This window comes from Phocoena sinus, chromosome 3 (genome assembly GCF_008692025.1).
Source record: "Phocoena sinus isolate mPhoSin1 chromosome 3, mPhoSin1.pri, whole genome shotgun sequence".
In the NCBI taxonomy this organism is placed as follows: Eukaryota; Metazoa; Chordata; class Mammalia; order Artiodactyla; family Phocoenidae; genus Phocoena; species Phocoena sinus.
In genome coordinates, this window is record NC_045765.1 from 48,828,287 (window position 1) to 48,847,600 (window position 19,314).

The following is a 19,314-nucleotide window of genomic DNA, read 5'->3' on the forward strand; positions in this document are numbered from 1 at the left end:
CCTAATCATCATCTTGGTATTAATGGAAGTTTTAGTAAGTATTTATTACTTTACCAGTTTAAAAAATGTATATTAAAATGTAAATACTTTAACAAAATTGAGGTCATCTGACACATACTATTTTATTACCTGATTCTTTTTTTAAATTTTATAATATATTAATATCTTTTCAACATGACCATTTTGGCACAATCCCAGTAGCAGTACTTGGGTATATCTTGTCTGGCCAAAACCAGACTTCCTTTTCCCCCGTATTTTGGTGGAAAATATACTCCAGTGTACTATTTCAGTCATCCAAACATACCAGGGAAAACCTTATCCGAGAAAATGGATGCCAACTTTGGACTGTGAAGCAGAATGCAAGGAGTCCACAGTATTATGTAGATGGAAGGAGTAGTTTTAATTCCATCCAGGGAGCCTAAGAATCCCGTTTGTATAATGATCCACAAAGTCAAGGCCAATCTAGCCGGAAACTCCTATACAGCAGTGACAAAGGCTCCACATGTCACCTCCCCCCACTGCAGGAACCACTGCCAATTAATCACAGCACTTTGACCTGGAAGTGGCCTCCCAAATTCTTCTCAACACAAACTTTCTGGCAGCTACCATCATTTCACCATTGTTATCTGCTAGGAAACCTACTTTCCATTCTTGCTGATATCCTTAATCCTAGCTGAAGAAACAGCAGATTCTGCTAGAACTGACCTCCTCATCAGGAAGAAGGCCAAATATTGCAGGACTAGTCAGATGATAAAGTACATATATGACTTTATAGTATTATCTCCCAGATGTTTCCAAGATGAAAGATACAACATTTAATGGGCTCTGAAGGCTAAAATGCATTACCGTCTCATTTCAATCCCTGTGATTGATGCTGAGAGGCCAATGCTAGTGACCTGGTCAGTGAGATCTTGTCCCATCAGAGGATTTGGCTTTAGGTCCTAAGTCTACACTGAGCCACCGTTTTATCAAAAATCACCCAATACTAGTACTCAGCCCAGTGCTCTGGCATTGCATAGACTCCAGCCTAGCATGATATACTGGCGGGGGGGGGGGGGGAATTAAGGCATGAACAAGGGGGTCCTTCCTTTTCTCTAGCCTCACAATCACATGCATATAATTGCCAAGTCAATTTCTATTATTCAGTTAAATGGAAACTTTATGTATGAACTTACTAGTCTGGAACCTTTGAAGGATGCTGAGATTGATTTTAAAAATGAAAAACTTGATCTTATCAGTGCCTTTTGAACTAGAAATGGGGTTACCAGGCCACCATCTTGTGGAAATTAAATCAGCACAAATAGATGTGGAGCAGGGCAAACGTCATACCTCCCAGGATTTCCTTAAAAAGTCATGTTAACGACATTTGACCTCTATAACTGTTTTTGGCTTCTGCTTTCTGTTTTTAGTCAAAAACATGCACTTCATTCACATCTTTATAGAACAGAGAGAAAATGCTCAAGTTTATAGCTTTTAGCATGATTCAGCTGTGCATTTAAGAAAATAAGTTGTCATACACACTTATCATTTAAAGGCAAATGTCCTCTAATTGAACTTGATGAACTGAACCTTAATTGAACTTGATGAATTGATTTCTGCTGACCATGATTTCAGGTGACTTTATCGTGTCTAAGTTTGCTAGTTTATTATTATCGCCATAACCTCTTTCTATACTCAACAAAAGTCATGTTGTTTTGAGCATTGTATGTTTTCTAATTTAAACTGCTCTACCAAGAGCGTGTTGCAAGCACAGGAGTATTGTATCAGAAGTTTCTGTATCTTGAAACTGGAATGTGGGGTGATTCATGAATTTTGCATCAATTATTAAACAGTCATAGATGAAGCCATGCAGAGATGGATAGGGCAGTAAAATACTCTGGTTACGCCTATGGCCTAGCCATGATAAATGAGTCAGGAAACATAAAAGTTCAAAACACGTATTAACTTGAGCTGCAACGCGTATGTTCTGAAGGGAAGCACACAGTAGCCATATATAAGCAACCCAATATACAGACCACCTGCCTGGCAGGGTTAAAATAAAGGAAAGGACTTGGCAACAGACTAAGGAATTTCAGAATCCTGCCATACCAGTCAACCTTTCTCTGACAAGGTTCTTGAGGGAGACATAGCACAAACAATGATAACGCTTGGAAAACGAAGGAGGTATTTTTATAGCTGGGACCATGCCTGTTATCCCATAGTGCAAAGTTCTAATAATACCGCCTTGTGTCATGTGGCTTGGACTTGAGCTTGAATCCTACCTTGATTTGACCTGTGTGCCTCTTAAAGAGAGAGTGAAGACATTTTCAGGGTCCAGGCAAAAAAGACAGTATGAATGTCATCCCTGGGAGACTGAATTTTGTTTCCCTTGGAATGGCATTTTCTTGGAAACTGAGCCAGAGGCTGATCTTGGAAAGAGCTACTTACCTCTTCCTTCCAATACTCAATGTCACCAAAAAGGAAGACCCATCTCTTTGTTGTCAGTGCACTAGCCCTGGAACCCACCTAGAGCTCCAGCATCTGTGTTCACACAGCTGCTGAGAGGAAGGGCTTCAGCTGCCCTTCAGTAGAATCTTAGCCCTAAAGACATGAGTATGGCACTGTTAACCCCCAGGCCTGGTCTCCTCACCACCCTCTCATCGCTCCTTACTTCTCTTTCTCGACTCATTTTTTAGTACCTGACAGAAGCCTGGAAGTGAAAAGAAATAGCCATGTCTGCTTTAGGTTCTCCCCCCAAAGCCAGGAAGCTTCGTGAATAACCCCATGGCTAGCCACTCATTGAAAAGGCAGAAGCAGGAACTAATGTTAGAAGTGTATCCTAGCACTCGAGTGCTTTTCAACCAGGGCGTTCTGAGGCGACTGCAAACATTAAACAGCCTTCTTGTCTCCTCTGTACACGAGAGTGCTTTGCTAAGACACGCAAACTCTAAAAAAGGAAAGTGGCCGATAATTCTCTCCTGGTGGCTGGCTTCCCAGCTTTGCTGGGCTTGCCTGCTCCTTCCTATTTGGGCCCTTGTTCTAGAAATGGGCCTTCTAAACTTACTTCAGGAACTGAGTAGCCACGCAGCTTCTTCTGTGTTTCCTTCGGGTAGTATTCATTTGTAGGGGTCGTCTTTTTTGTTTTTTGCGGTACGCGGGCCTCTCACTGTTGTGGCCTCTCCCGTTGCGGAGCACAGGCTCCGGACGCGCAGGCTCAGCGGCCATGGCTCACGGGCCCAGCCGCTCCGCGGCATGTGGGATCTTCCCTGACCGGGGCACGATCCCGTGTCCCCTGCATCGGCAGGCGGACTCTCAACCACTGCGCCACCAGGGAAGCCCGGTTGTAGGGGTCTTCTTGAGCGAATGGATGGGATGTCCAGTTGAGATTGTCAATTAAGGAATGGGGTGGCCTTTTCTGAAGGCAGACTCTAGAGACCAGAGGTCAGAAGCTGGTGACCCACAAACCATTTTCAGCTGATAGACAAGATTATATTTTTCTTAATGTCATGGCACTGAACAAAATAATTGGTTGCCAATATGTAAAACTAAAGCGATTTTGCATAAAACTCTGGATTTCCAGCTTCCTTTTTTAAAAAAACTCAGAATATCTGGCAATACAGGTAATATTTCATAGTCACAGTTGGCTTAAACTGAGTAGCCACTTGTCTTTTAAGAGGAAACGCAAGCTTGCTACTTCACGTCGCCTCGTGCGTGGCCCTGTAGGATTTGAATCTGCTACCACTGGGGTCAGTCATCTAAGATGCCAAAACAGAAATCATGAATTATTCTTTTAAATGTGCCTGGCTTGCAAGTGCCTATGGTTTATGCCTTATTCTTTTTCCTTCTGGGCAAAGAATGACCATTTGAAGCTTTTTCATGGATGGAAAAGGACAGTTAGAAGCAAAGTGGAGAATTTTACACTACTTACCTGAATCAATCAGGCATACAAAGAAAATCCTGCAATGATGATATTAAAGTATGATTTGAGATTTGAATTATTCAGGGGTAATTGCCTTAGTTTTCCACCTCACTGTTTCCCCTTTGCTTTCCTTACATGGACATAATCTTCAGAATGTACTTCTGTCAAAGGCCACAGTCATAATTCCCCTGCTTCCTTCTTTTTTTTTTTTTTAAACTCATTTGCACTCTCGGTAGCAATTGTTGGAGCCCTGCAGGGGAATAATTGCAGAGGAATTAACCTCTGACATTTTTCTAAAAATAGCCCTAATAAATCCAATCATAGGTAATTTACCTGTCCGTGTTCCTCGGGGGGTAACTTACCAGCACTGAAGAAAGATTTGGCAGGCTGGCATTCCTTCAGCAATTATCTGTGAGCTGAGTTCCTGATGCCTGTGTATTTTCTCTGTTTAGAAATACAGAGTACAAGAGGGAGAGGATATAGATATACATATAGCTGATTCATGCCATTATACAGCAGAAATTAACACAACATTGTAAAGCAATTATACTCCAATAAAAAAAATATACTTAAAAAAAAATACAGAGTACAAATTTCTCTCTGACCTCGTGACCCTGTTTTCTCAGCACCTTTCTCCTGGGGTTGCAGTAAGGCCCTGCTCTTCCAGAAGGGTGTGTTCGGCTCACCAGAAAAGAGGGAGCATTTGTGGGGTCCCTCCTTGAATTTCCAGCTCCTGGAGATTTCCCGACGACGATTCCTCTGTGATCCGCCCCTTTGTTTTCGGTGTCTGAGCTTCAAGCATCTCACCCCTTCTTCCTCAGTCTTCAGCCCTCATTTGGATTCCACAACTGAAACTCATTTGGGGAAGTTTCTGGGTGTAGAAGAAAGGGGAATGCAGAAGGACACGGGTGGGAAAAGAGCCTGTGGTTGGTAGAAATTATCAAAGAAAATTGCCATTTCCCTGCGCCCGTAAAGAAATTCATTTTCTCTTGCCCAAAACAAAAGGGTCTGAATGTGCTTTTTCCTTTTGTTTTCTCCAGTTGTTCCTAGAGACCACAGTGCAGTGTGGGCATCTAGGAAATTTACTTTCCCAAGTGCCACTTCTAGTGGCACTTAAAATACAGAACACAGAATCCTTGTAAATTCCACTGCAGAGACAAAGCCCTAAGCCCTTAAATGCACAGAAAAGTATGTCTATTATCTATCGTTTCAAAGTAAGTGTGCAGTTACTTAAATTGCCTTTGTCTTCTTTTTTTCAGCTGACATTATCTCTACGGTAGAATTCAACCACACGGGAGAATTACTAGCGACAGGGGACAAGGGGGGTCGGGTTGTAATATTTCAACGAGAGCAGGAGGTAAGTGGCAGTGAATGCAAAATAGCCATTTTCTTCTTTTAAAGAAGGCCTCCCACTGTTCCTTAATCCTCATGTGTCGCCCTTAACCTTGCTGCTTGGCTTGCAAACTAAAACTGCCCAAAAGTCATTAACATCAGTAGTTACACACTCAGGCTCACAAAAGCACCGGAAAATAGAGCCTTTTCTGGGCAAGGTCTCATCTTTCCAAACCTGGGTATTGCACATTCAAAACAGCCTCACTTCTCATCTGACCTGCAAAATTCCACGGGTGCTTGTTGAGTGTAACGCCTCCTTTTTCAGTGGGGTTTATCCTCCTCCAGCTGTTGAAATTCAGGGACTCCTAACAGAATACCTAGGATAAAAAATATAACCCTTCCCCAACAGATATGAAAAGGATAACTTGGGTCAGAAGAGAATACATACAATTTACAGGCACGCTTCAGTGAGATCGTGGGCTCAGTTCCAGGCCACCGCAATAAAGGGAATATCGCAATAAAGGGAATATCACAATAAAGCAAGTCACACCAGTGTTTTGATTTCCCAGGGCATATAAAAGTTATATATTTACACTATACTGTGGTCTGTTAAGTATGCAGTAGCATTATGTCTAAAAAAACAACGTATATACCTTAATTAAAAATACTTTATTGCTAACCATAAAAAAAAAAAGAAAATGGTAGCTCCCCCTACCAAAGGGAGAGAAATCCCAGAAAATGCCATCTGAGCAATGCATGTAGCCCACACTTTACTATAGGTGACACGAAGTTCCCTGCAGCTGAATGCTGTATGCATTCTGAGCAGCAGTTCTAACTCCCAGTGAATCTCGAAAAGCCCATTTCTTCCTGAGACTTGGGTTCCACTAGGAATTGTTTCTCTTTTTCATATAAATTGAGTTTTTTGGTGTCTGCTTCTGTTCTGTCAGAATGAAATTATGGCCCAATTTGATTTCCTTGGCCTCCGCCGGCGTGGTCCTGAAGCTTCCAGCAGGCCAGTCTGTGTTCAAATAACTCTCCCATCTGCTGCCGCCTGCCTCGGAGATTCACCCGGCACAGCGTAGCAGGAGGGCCCGGTGCAGGAGGGAGGTTTCACAAGAGACTTCCCTAGCAATTTAAAGCCTGCTTTGTGCCTCAAAGTCATTTGTGTTCCACCTCCCCTCAAAAAAGGAAAGCCTCATTTAGAGGTGATATATTTGGTAATTGTACATTATTTGCAATTAATTTCTATAAGGGCATCGTAATCCCTCGGGGTTCTGTATGAATTCAAGTGTTCAGCATTAAATCAGGCACCCAGCCTATTCCATTGGCCCTGGAAACACGAAAATGTTGTTGGCAAGTAGGAACTAATAGCTCTTCGTGACCTGGAATTTTTCCTGCTTTTCCGGAGCTGCCTAGTGCTAATTGGTCTGGCACATCCTACACACACTTGACAGTCTGATTTGGATGGTAGCAAATCAACAGTCGTAAAAATTTATTTCTCAGGTGGACTAGCTCTCTCTGCAGTAAACAGGATAGGAGCGAGTATGTCAGCCTTTAAAGTCCTTTTAAAATTGATTTTCAAACCTTCTTCTTCAATTTTTTAAAAAATCCAATTAGGTTCATAGTGATGATAAAGAGAAACCAGAGGAGCTGTTTAGCATAAATTACCCAAGGCAGGGTGTTGCCAGTAATATTCCGCTCCATGTTGCCCATTAGGTATTTATAGCTTTCACCTATTTTAATTTACTGAAATATTTGGGGAGCCTGATTCATTAGTAGAAAGAAGGGGGACACATTTTCCAAAGGAGGGTGGTTTTGTTCAATAAGGAATAAATGTTGAGGATAATAGCCTGCAGTTAAATGTTGAGATTTGCGGTGAGACTTGGGGTTGAATGAACACTGAGCTTGAGAAACACAGCCATGTGACAACATCTAGGTCAGGCCTTCTTTTGATTCCTGTGGGTGGCTCCCGTGCGTGAATCCTCAAGACGTGCTGTCCTGGAAAATTTGTTCAAGGAACCTCAGTGCCCTCACAAGCACTTTTAACGTCTGGGTATCGGTACCATCACCCATCAGTAAATTGAGACTTGGGTTTGAATGTTCAGTATCTACCCAGAGATAAAAATTTTTTAACTGAGCCTTTTATGAAGAGTCAAGCATTTATGGCAAATGCCTAGCAAGACCTGGATTTGAATTTTTGAACACAGTTTTCCAAAGCCTGAATCTTGAGGCTCTTGGTCACTAGGTCCTAAAATGCAAACCTCTCCTCCTTCTTTTCCCTTCTTCCCTTTCTCTCTTTCACACCATCTTTTCCTCCTATCCACCTTTCTTCTTTCTCTCGTCCCTTTCTGCACACCCTTCCTTTATGTTTTGTTCTCTCACCATTTATTTAGTTCCTGCTGTGTGCACTTTGCATAATCGGCGCTGGGGGGAAGCCAGTGCAAAGTCTCATGGTTCTCCTAATGATTCACGTGTCATCTCTGCACTCATGTCTGTTTTGTTATTCATGTTGGAAAAAGGAGAGGGAGAGATCCACTGCTTATAAGCTGTGTGACCTTTGAGAAGTCATTTTAATTTCTGTGAGCCTCTTTTGTTCACTTCCCTGCTCTGTGCACCTCTCAGAGATTCTATGAAGATCTGATGAGATTTTAAAAGGCCAGTGAAAGGTGCAGATGCTATAGCTATGTGTTTTTGTTAAAAGATTGATACAAGTCTGTACGGACATCAGCATGGGATGACTCGCTCCGAAGGGTGTCCAAGACATGCAGCAGTTTATGTATATACTTTATAAGTAAAAAGTTGTAAATATTGAAGGTGCCAGTATTTACCACCAGGGGTGCATGATCAACAGCCTGAGGGCACTGAGCTAAGGAGGAACCCATGGCCGTCGTAGTCCTGCCCTCAGCCCACTTGGACACGGCCTGCCCGTCTCACCCCTCATGACTCTACTCAGAAAAAGAAGGAACCGGTGAATTTGCAGTTGGCTTATGTGATTTAATCTTTCATGTGACTTTTTTTTTTCCCCTTCCTACAGAGTAAAAATCAGGTTCATCGTAGGGGTGAATACAATGTTTACAGCACATTCCAGAGCCATGAACCCGAGTTCGATTACCTGAAGAGTTTAGAAATAGAAGAAAAAATCAATAAAATAAGATGGCTCCCTCAGCAGAATGCAGCCTACTTCCTTCTGTCTACTAATGGTATGTGGAGGTGACTTGTCTTGTTTGGTATTTTGAGAGATACAGTCAGCAAACCCTATATTTCAATCTCTTTTAGCCTCCATCTTCCTTTTTACCTTGCAGGCTGTTGAAAAACTTAGAAACCGTATCTGCAAGATGCCTAGCAGAATGCCTGGCAGAGAATAGGCCCTCAGTAAATAGTACTTATTCTTTTTTAAAAATAACAAATTTATGGTCGGATTATGTGAGACTTGTTATCTGTAGTTTTTGACTAATGCAGATTATTTCCAGGTGTTTTGGGAATGTGACTTCCTGTCTAAAGATTTACTGAATGTTATTCTGGGAACACATTTCGGGAAGCTAAACATGCCGTCCCTGTGTGTTTGGCGTACTCAGTAGAAGTTATTAATCCCTGAATATATTTGGGGGTTTGGAAAGCAGATGTCCTTGTCTGACACAATCAAGCTCTCTAGTAGAAACATAGGTCAAGAAGAGAGGGGACCCCATCAAAACACTGATCCAGTAATGGTTTCTTCTCTTTCTCCCTTCTCCCTTCATACTCTTCTTATATCATTTGTTGGTTTAGGGAGAGTCGATATAAATAGGTCAGAGAGAGAGAGAATGTTCGGGGTTGAACACGGAAGCTGATTCCGTATTAATCTGTAAACCTTTACACAGTGGAATTACCAACCCTAAAACTTCTTAATACCCTTGCTGTGAAAGAGGCCATCTACACTCAAAACAATTCAGAATAAAATCATATACGAAAGGGTGCTAATTGAATAGCATAACAATTAGAGGATTAGTATATACAAATTAAACACCGTCTCCCAAGCAAATAAGCTGGAGAGTGATTCATTTCAACATCCTGTGTATGTGTCTTTGAGGAGTACACATTTAAATATAAATCAAGAAACAAGGGGTTTGCTTTCTGCCTATCTCCAACATTTATTAAGAAAGGGTAATGCTCATACGTGAAGTTAAAAAAAATGCAGACTGTGTATATACTACGATCAAACATATATTAACATTTTTAAAGACTGAAAGGAAACACACTGAAAGGTTTATCATGATTAATTTTGACTGTGCATTATGGGTGACTTGTCAATTTATTCCTTAAATTTCCCCCCTCTTTTTCATAAGATTAAAATAAAACTCATTGTGATAACTTAGAAAGTAAAATTGTTTTTATTTTCTAAGTTTTCACAATGAGTTTTATTTTAATCTTATGAAAAACAGGAGGGGAGGGCTTCCCTGGTGGCGCAGCGGTTGAGAGTCTGCCTGCTAATGCAGGGGACACGGGTTCGGGCCCTGGTCTGGGAAGATCCCACATGCCGCAGAGCAACTAGGCCCGTGAGCCACAACTGCTGAGCCTGCACGTCTGGAGCCTGTGCTCTGCAACAAGAGAGGCCACGATAGTGAGAGGCCCGTGCACCGCGATGAAGAGTGGTCCCCACTTGCCACAACTAGAGAAAGCCCTCGCACAGAAACGAAGACCCAACACAGCCAAAAATAAATAAATAAACAAATGTGGGGTTTAAAGAAAAAAGAAAAAAAAAAAAAAAAAAAAAAAAAAACAGGAGGGGAAAGTTTTTAATGCATATGAACCAAAAAAATCCCTCAAATGAAAAAGCCAGGGTATAAATATATAAAGTGACAGTTCTGAAATAGCCAGTTTAGGGTTATTCAAGCAGAGCTTATCTCAACATGACCAGATCTCCACTCAGCTGTTCTTCCAGATTCCAAGTAATTTAATTTTTTCTCATTTATTGTCTTGTTTACATTTTTTGATCTTGATTTCCCAAAAGTCAAGCCACATGAATTTGTTTCAGTCTCTTCGCTTTTAGTTTGGTTTAAGTTTCCCTCAAAGGCTCAGCAGATTCAACACAACTTAGAATGGAAGAAACTTCTGATGATTTTGACTTAATTACTTTAGGCAGAGAAAAAGCATCTGATTATCTCCTATAGCTAGCTTACTTTATATTATTAAATTTAGCCTGTTGATTATTACAATAGAATTCAAAGAGATAAAAGACATATTAACTACTTTGTGGGGGGGGATGGGAAAGAAATCAGTGAAATGCAATGAAGATTAATTATATAGCATAATGTTCTGTTAATTGAGTTTTTAAATAGTTTTTTGATTAACAAGGATATTATCTTCCCATTTGGGATGCTATTTCATATGCCAACAGCATCTCAAAATGATTCTTAGAAGAAAAATTCCCATGCTCATATGTGATTTTCTTTTTTATACTAATATTGAGGTTGAGAATCCCCCTTAAGCCAAATAGGTTAACATGCAGAAATTAATGGAAGACGATTGGAATTACTGTACAAAAGAGAAAATGAAGATAGATGATAAGATTGTGTTTAAAAGCTGCCACAAGTAATGATAAACTGCTCAGAGAGCCAGCCAGAAGAAAGAAAAAGCCATTACTCATAGTAACAGCTACATGTTCCTCAGACTTTTTTATCCAGAGAGCTTCAAGCTACTGCGTCAAGAAAAATTGTGTGATAATAAAGTCAAGAATAACTCCAGGCATCCCAACCATGGGGAATTGAATTGAATTCACCATCAATTATCTTTTTTTAAAAAAAATTGTGCTTATCTCATTATAGCTGGGTACAGTTTTTATCTTCTGCTAGAATACATTCCCGGCTTTAGAAATTTTAATGAAAAATAAAACCAACCTTCAGTTGTAAAGATAGACCTTAAAATTATTCGCCAGATGAAGACACATTGCTTTACCTAGAATGTCTACTTCTATCTTAATTCCTATGATGAGAGGAAAAGGTATACTTAATTTATTTTTCATGCTATGAGCGTAGTAAGTGTTCATTGTAAAAAATTTAGAAAATGCAGAGAAACAAAATGCAGATAAGGAAAGTGTTCCTATCCAGAGAGAACCGCTATTAATGTCTTTTAAAGAGAAAAGCAGGGCTTCCCTGGTGGCGCAGTGGTTGGGAGTCCGCCTGCCGATGCAGGGGACACGGGTTCGTGCCCCGGTCCGGGAAGATCCCACGTGCCGCGGAGCCTGCACGTCCGGAGCCTGTGCTCCGCAGTGGGAGAGGCCACAACAGCGAGAGGCCCGTGAACCCCCCCCAAAAAAAAGAGAAAAGCAAAGAGGCATGGATAAATCTGTTTGTTTCTTAACAAAAATATGACATATTCTATAACTGTTTTGCAACCAGATTTTTTTATATAATAATATAACACATAATAACAGGAATACCTTCCTAATTATGAAATATTTCTCCTAAAATACCATAACATTTTCAATGACTGCATGGTATTCCCTTGTATTTTTTTTCTATAGTTTATTAATAAATCTCCCATTACTAGACCTTTAATTATTAACTAATTCTTTTATGTGTTTTAAATACATAAAATACATTATGTATTTGTAGAAATAGATGTTGGTATAGATAGGTAAATAGGAAGAAAGCGTATTATAAACTATGCATAGCATGATACATCTATTAAAAGCTATTTAAAAAGTTATATAGGGGCTTCCCTGGTGGCGCAGTGGTTGAGAGTCCGCCTGCCGATGCAGGGGACACGGGTTCGTGCCCCGGTCCAGGAAGATCCCACGTGCCGCGGAACGGCTGGGCCCATGAGCCATGGCCGCTGAGCCTGCGCGTCCGGAGCCTGTGCTCTGCAGCGGGAGAGGCCACGACAGTGAGAGGCCCTCATACCGCAAAAAAAAAAAAAAAAAAAAAAAAAAAAAAAGTTATATAATTCCACACACAAATATAATACAAGGATATACATAAATTTTTCATAGTAGTTGTCTTTGTCTACTGGAATTGAAGGAGTTTTTCATTTTTTTGTGTTCATTTTCATTTTCTACAATTTTATGTACCAGTTGTGTAATAAAAAGAAGAAAATAAAATGAGAAATGTAAAATCTATATATGAGATATTATTATAGGTTTATACCCCTCTTCAAAAAAATGCATAGAAAAATACTACAAGGAACTATGTAAAATGTTAACAAGGGTTGTCCCAGACTGCAGGGATTTTAGGGATTTTTATTCTTTATGTTTTACCTCCAATTTCTCTCTTTCTCTGTATAGCAATTTATCATTCCTAATATGAAAAATGTAAAAGAAGAATTGCCTTGCAGTTGGGATGGGCTACATTCCAAAGCCCAGCAATAGAAAATAATCAGTATTAAAATTCACTGATTTGGGTTCTTCTAAGCCACAGTAGCTAATCTACTCTGATCTCTGATTAGTAGTTAATCAAATGACTGAATACATATGGCCCATGTTTCATCTTCTCAACCTAAAAAGCAGGTCATTATGCAGCCTATATTCAGTGAGGGTAGGACCAGAAGAGTATAGATAGAAAATTCTAAATTCAACCCAACATCTGGGAGAGACTTCTTCGCCTTCTGTCCCAGTACAAGCCGGGCTGAATGCACAAATCTTATACTTAGTAGACTTTACAGGCATGCCAGCAGACATGGCCAGCCCAAGTGATGCCCACATGTTAGGAAACAGGGGCCCTTCTCTGTTAGAGTAGCCAAATTGTTGCAGGAAGCCCACTTCATAATGTGCATTTCAGACCACTGAGGACAAGGCATTTGCCAAGGAGAGATGGAGGAGGGAGATGAGGGGCGGAGGAGCAAAGGAATCCTAATATAGGCAGGATACAGGGGTGGCTTTCCTCCCCTGACAGCCTTACTGACAGGAAGTAAGATGTGCTGACATCATCATGGGATGAAGCTCACGCTGTCAGAGCAACATCTTATTATTGCAGAACAGTTGCCTAGTTTGCTAATTCTAACAACAGCTGCTATTTGTGAACCATTATTAGAAGTGCAACACTGGGCTAAACACTACATGCATTCTTTCATTTAATCCTCAAAGAGCCCCATGAGGGCGACACGGTTTTCCCCAATTTACATATAAAGAAACTGAGGCGTAGAGGAGTTAACTATCTCTATTTGTAAGATTAGAGTATTGAGGACATACTTGTACTAAAAAGTTACTCATATTTCTGAAATTCAAACTTAATTGGCCACTCTGTACCTTTTCTCCTGCTTTATCTGCTACTCCCCTTTGTCTGTCACCCAAAGACTGGTTAGGTGCCTACTGCACGTGAATCCCAGCCCTCGGCCACGTGGTGGCTGGCGTTGGAGTCGGGATGGGACCCAAGGTTGTCTGCTTCCAAAGCCACCCTGTGCAGGCACAGAGCAAGATGCAGAGGAGCCGTCGAGTGTCTGCCGTCCAGAAGAGAAGTTAGAACGAATAATGAACGCAGGATCTGATAAGAAAGGCCTACAAAGGCATGCAACCACAGACATGATCTGTTTGGCCCAAACATGTTTCCTTAAAAAATGGATTAACATATACACACTACTATATGTAAAATAGATAACCAACAAGGACCTACTGTATAGCACAGGGAACTCTACTCAATATTTTGTAATAATCTATAAGGGAAGAGAATCTGAAAAAAGTATATATAGATATATATATCTGTGTGTATATATATATATATATATATATATGTATGTGTGTGTGTGTGTATATATATATATGTATGTACATATACCTGAATCACTGTGCTACACACATGAAACTAGCACAACATTGTAAATCAACTCTACTTTAATTTTTAAAAGATGGAATCAAAAGACTGCAGGTGGGGCATGCCATCTCCAGCTCCCCTGATGCCCCACCCCCTTTCACTCATTCCCTGGGCACTGCCTACCTCTTGTAGGCATTGGAGTCCTCACCCCTGTTGTATTGCTGTAGAGAATGACAGGGGTCACCAAGTGGTGTAGAGTCCTGGGACGGTACAGAGCTAAGAAAGGTCATTTTCAGCTGGGGACTCAGAAAAGAGACTGAAAGGGGAAAGCATTTGGATGAATCTCCTTCTCATTTTACTTTCCTGAGTACCGCTAACAAGATGCACTGTGTAAATGAGATGCATTCATTCATCCAACTCCTATTTCTTGAACATCCACTATGCCCCAGGCACTGTTGTAGGTGTTGGAGATACAGTGAGGAACAAGACAGACCGAATCCCTGCCTCCAATGATATTTAAATCACTGTGAGGGAGACGAGATAATTAAATTGCCAGAGAGTGAAACGTACTCCGAATAAAAATAAAGCAGGAAGAGGGGATACAGAACGGTGAGGAAAACATCTTTCTGTAGGTTGGTTAGGAAAGACCCCCTCTGAGGTTGGGACAAAAACAGAGGAGAGCAAAGTGAAGGAACAAATCTTGTGAAAAAGAGGGTAAAGGGCTTTCCTGGCAGGAGGAGCAGCTAGTGCAAAAGCCCTGAGGCTGGAGTGGGATTAACCTATACAAGAAGCTGTAAGGAAACCGGGTGGCAGGAGCACAGGAAGTGGCAGGGAGTGGGGTAGACAGTGAGATCATAAAGTGTGAGGACGTAGGGGTGCAGGTGACGGAGGGCCTCTCAGGTCATGCTAGGGACAGTATTTCGTGAGGTGGGATGCTGAAATGAGGATAATAATTGAACTTACATCTCAGGGTTATTGTGAATATTAAGTAAATTCTCCATGGAAAGCGCTAACATGGTTACATCGTTAATTCTACATATCTTGCGACTACTCTTATTCAGTGTTCAGGATATATTATTATTGAATGATCCAATTTAAATGTAAGCTATAGATTTAACAGCCCATTGTCAGGGAAACCGTTTGTCTCAGCACAATAAATGTTTTCATTTTGAAACATGAGCTGTGCCTTCAGAGGCCTTGAGATTTATGCACTGAAGCCCTTGACATGAGCCAGTTTCCCTAGCAGTCCCTTCCATCGTGACCATCACCTCTCCCTGCAACCGCCCCCAACTGGGTCCCGCAAAAAAAAAAAAAAAAAAAGACTCCTTTACCAGTTTCCTCTCACCGTCATTTTGATTTCCTCTGGTTGCCCTCCGCAGATAAAACTGTGAAGCTGTGGAAAGTCAGCGAGCGTGATAAGAGGCCGGAAGGCTACAACCTGAAAGATGAGGAGGGCCGGCTGCGGGATCCTGCCACCATCACCACCTTGCGGGTGAGCCCAACGGCTGGTTTTCCACCTTCTTTCAGTTTCCTTGGCAACCAAGGTCAGGGGAAGTGGAGGGGAAGTTTGGCTGCATGCTGGCTGCTGCTATAGGTTGCCCCTCTCAGGTATGAGGGAGGGAGGTCAAGCAGAGACCCCGCCTACCTGAGCCTCTGGTGGTAGGTGAAGGAACAGGACAGGCACCAACCTCTGATGACTATAAATCCACGTTTCCTTTCGCCCCTGAGGACTTACCTGCAGGGTCACTGCCATGCATTACTATGTTCTTAGCCTCTGTCTGTTTGCATCATCTAACATGTCTTGAGCACCTTCAAGGTACAAGCACGGCACTCCCCAGATAGGAAGTTGGAGTCTTGTGATTCGGAACATGAACTTCTGAATCAAACAGGCCTGGGTTCAAATTCTGCCACTTACCAGACTCTCACGTAGTCACTCCCTTTTTTGAACTTCAGTCGTGCAAGTTATTTTTAGTTTCTCCATCTGCAAAACAGTGAACCTAGTACCTTACTGTGTGTGGGCTTCTGAGGCTAAAATGCAGTGAGGATGAAAAGCCTTTATTCCATGGCTGGTACTCAAGAAGTGATCTCTACTATTAGTCTTGGTAGCTTCCTTCCTGCTGTCCAGAAAAGCACAGTCTGGTAAGGAAAGAGGATGGGTAGGACTAATATGCAAATGTTTATGACAGTAACTAGAGTAAGATAAATGCAATGAGAGTCAGAGAGTTGCAGTTTGTTCGAAGGAGGGAGAAATTATATTTGGTTCTGGGAGACTGGGATATGTCTGTTAGAAAAATGGTGTTAGAAATGGATTTCTAAAAGCGGACTTTTAAAGGAAGGCTCTCTAGATAGAGATTAAAATGATTTGGGACTGGGTGATGAGTTTAGTTTTGGAGTGTTCATTGTGAACGGTAAAGCCAGGCACGTGTTGGGACCAGCCCTGGCCCCTAGCCACTTCCAGAACTGGGTAAAATATGTGCTTTCAGATGCCAGCAGCTCTACTGAAAACCAAAAACTGCAAAGAGACACTGAAGTGTCAATACCTGTGGGGAAAAGAGGTTGCCGCCCTGTGTTTAGAGGCAAATGTGGGAGTTGAATGATCTTCGTGTGCCTGATTAGCTGGCTTGTTGGTTTGTTCATTCATTCATTCATTTGTTCATCTGTTTATTCAGAAGATGCTTTTCGAACACTGACTCTTTGCGGCCCATAATGCTAGGCTGTCGTGTGTGTACCCAGCAGTAGTGGGTACCTGGTCTTCTACTGAGCTTCTTCTGGGCCAACGAGCATTGGCTGCTCTGTTTCCTCTCGTCCGCCTATGCCTTCAACCTGGAGGACGACCGTACAAGGTTACCTTATCAGACTGGGTCCATGCTCTAAATGCTCAGAGGTTTTGAGACTGGAGGACAGAACAATGAAGAGTATGAACATTGGGTCACTCTGTCCTGGGTTAGAATTCTGGCTCCATTTCTTTCTGGATGGTGGCCTCGGACACATTTCTTAAAGTCCTTGTGCCTCCCGTGTCACATCTGCACAACAGGGATGAGGGATGGTCACTACTTCCTGGGTTTGATGTGAGGATTCAGTACAGTATTGTGTGTGATAGAGAGCTTAGCCTGTGTGGTGTCTCACGCAGAGAAAGCACTCAGTGATATTAGTTCCTACTGATGGGCTTTTGTCTCACTCTCAGCATCATTTTCATGACTGTTATTCCCCCTATGATAGTAGGCCTACGTGTTTGAGAAAATTCCCATTTTTCTCTTCATACACTTTTTATACTCTTGTATTCACTCCTCAAGCTATTCACTGATGTCTACCAAGTGGCAAGCACAGTGCTGGTGGTACAAAAGGAACAAGATAGTCTTTCACCCCTCAGGACTTTGCAATCGTATGGAGAAAACAGATGGATTAGGCACCACTGGGGAGTTTATAACGTGAACTTCTGCCCAGATGTTACCTTGCCCTTGTTCGCTATGTGGATGGAATTTCTCAGACGCCATCTCTAGTCCCCACTATGAATTCCAGTTGTCCACGCATCCAGTGGGATTTCGTATACTTGTATTTAGCCCCTGGGAGGATGCCATCCCCATGATGAAGAAGAAAGAAGGACTCTATGTAAGTTCCACTAGAACAGAGATTGTCCCCAAAGTGACACAGTGATGGTATGAAGTGGACTTGTACATATCAAACATGGAAGGAGGCCTTGAGGAGTGGCTGGGACTTAGAAAACCCCAGTTCTGGTTCTTGCGTCCTTATTAAGCGTCTGTGACCCTGGGCCAATGAATCTCATTTCTCCTCTCCGTGCTTAGTTTCTAAGCAACTGAGCAGAGGACTGGACAAAGTCAGTGGTTCTGCAACCATGGGTGTCAGTTACAAATGCAGATTCCCAGGACGCAGCCTCAGTGATTCTCTTCAGCAAGTTGGGTGGTCCAGAGGGATCTGCATTTTTATCCTGAGCCCCTGGTGGTTGAGACAAAGGGATCTGTTATCCCTGGACTCTTATCATCTCTGAGGCTCCTCCACGCTCTGGTTTTTATGAGCCTCTGTTACTTTTCAGTCATTTCAAGTTATTGTACCAGCTCATGAGACACATTTGCTATCATACTGTAAAACTCGTATCTGATTTCATCTCGTCTACCTTCGTAGGCTTTCAAGTATCCTCATTTCAGTGTAAACATCCACACTCCAGTGTTCTTTCAGTGCAAACACTGAAAAGGCCAGCCTGCTTTCTTTTTGATCCCAGTGGTAGAAGAAGAACCAGGCAGCCCTGAAAACCATAGTTTCAGAACAATGACTCCAAACAGAGAATGAGCTGATGTGATATTAATCAGACCATAATTTACTAACATGCTCTGCTCTTGACATTTGCATCGCCAGCAGTTGTGGCTTTTTTTTTCCTTCCCTGCACGATGATTACCTCTCGTACACTTCATAGTTTCCAGTTCTACGTGGATCTTGAGAGCGAGAATGTTTAATAATACCCAACAGCTAATTAATCCTCACTGAGTAATGAACCTGTTCTGTTTCAGTGCTGGGAGGTTCAGCTTTTCAAAGTACGAATGTGGTTGTTTTTTTTTCCTTTTTTCATGCAAGATAGCTTTGCAAATCCAATCACTCATTACCCAGAGAGACTTTGAGAAGCACTTCTATGGACACTACATCTCCTGCTTAACATTATAACATTCAAAGCAATAATCGTGATGATAGTTTAATAATAACACCTTATAAGCTGTAAAATACCTTTTTTTTTTTTTTTTGCGGTACGCGGGCCTCTCACTGTTGTGGCCTCTCCCGTTGCGGAGCACAGGCTCCGGACGCACAGGTTCAGCAGCTATGGCTCACGGGCCTAGCCGCTCCGCGGCATGTGGGATCTTCCCAGACAGGAACACGAACCCGTGTCCCCTGCATCGGCAGGCGGACTCTCAACCACTGCGCCACCAGGGAAGCCCTGTAAAATACCATTTTTATCACAAAGTGTTTACTTACTTAATTCTCTGACTCATCTTCAGCCCAGCCAAGTAGGAAGGCAGGTGAAGATGCTGGGATCTAGTATTTACTGTGCATTTACTATATGCCATGCACCATGCTGCACACTGTATCTGCATTGGCTACTTCATGAGGTACAGTTCACTGTTAAATACCCATTGAACAGATGCGCTTCACAGAGTTTCAGTGAGATGCCCAAGATCATGCTAAGCATCAAACCTTGATCTATGGGACCCTGAGCCCTTCAACCTGATGCTGCCTCAGAGAGGGAAAATGACTTGCCCCAGTGTTTGTCAACTGCTTGTCCAGAGCTGGCATTGAAAATCAAGAGCTGTGGCTCTTCAACTTGGACACATACATTGGGCATTTTAAATGCTTTTCTTA

General features: G+C 42.0%; 1 protein-coding gene across 3 annotated transcripts in view; it reads left to right on the plus strand.

The window, feature by feature from the left end:
• The window catches only part of PPP2R2B (protein phosphatase 2 regulatory subunit Bbeta), a 678,268-nt gene that overhangs the window by 563,146 nt on the left and 95,808 nt on the right, over nt 1–19,314 (plus strand). For all 3 annotated transcript variants that reach the window (XM_032628594.1, XM_032628595.1, XM_032628593.1), the window contains 3 exons: nt 5,158–5,255; nt 8,265–8,430; nt 15,330–15,442. In XM_032628594.1, the coding sequence (XP_032484485.1) occupies nt 5,158–5,255; nt 8,265–8,430; nt 15,330–15,442 (377 nt within the window). The remainder of the gene's footprint in view (nt 1–5,157; nt 5,256–8,264; nt 8,431–15,329; nt 15,443–19,314) is intronic.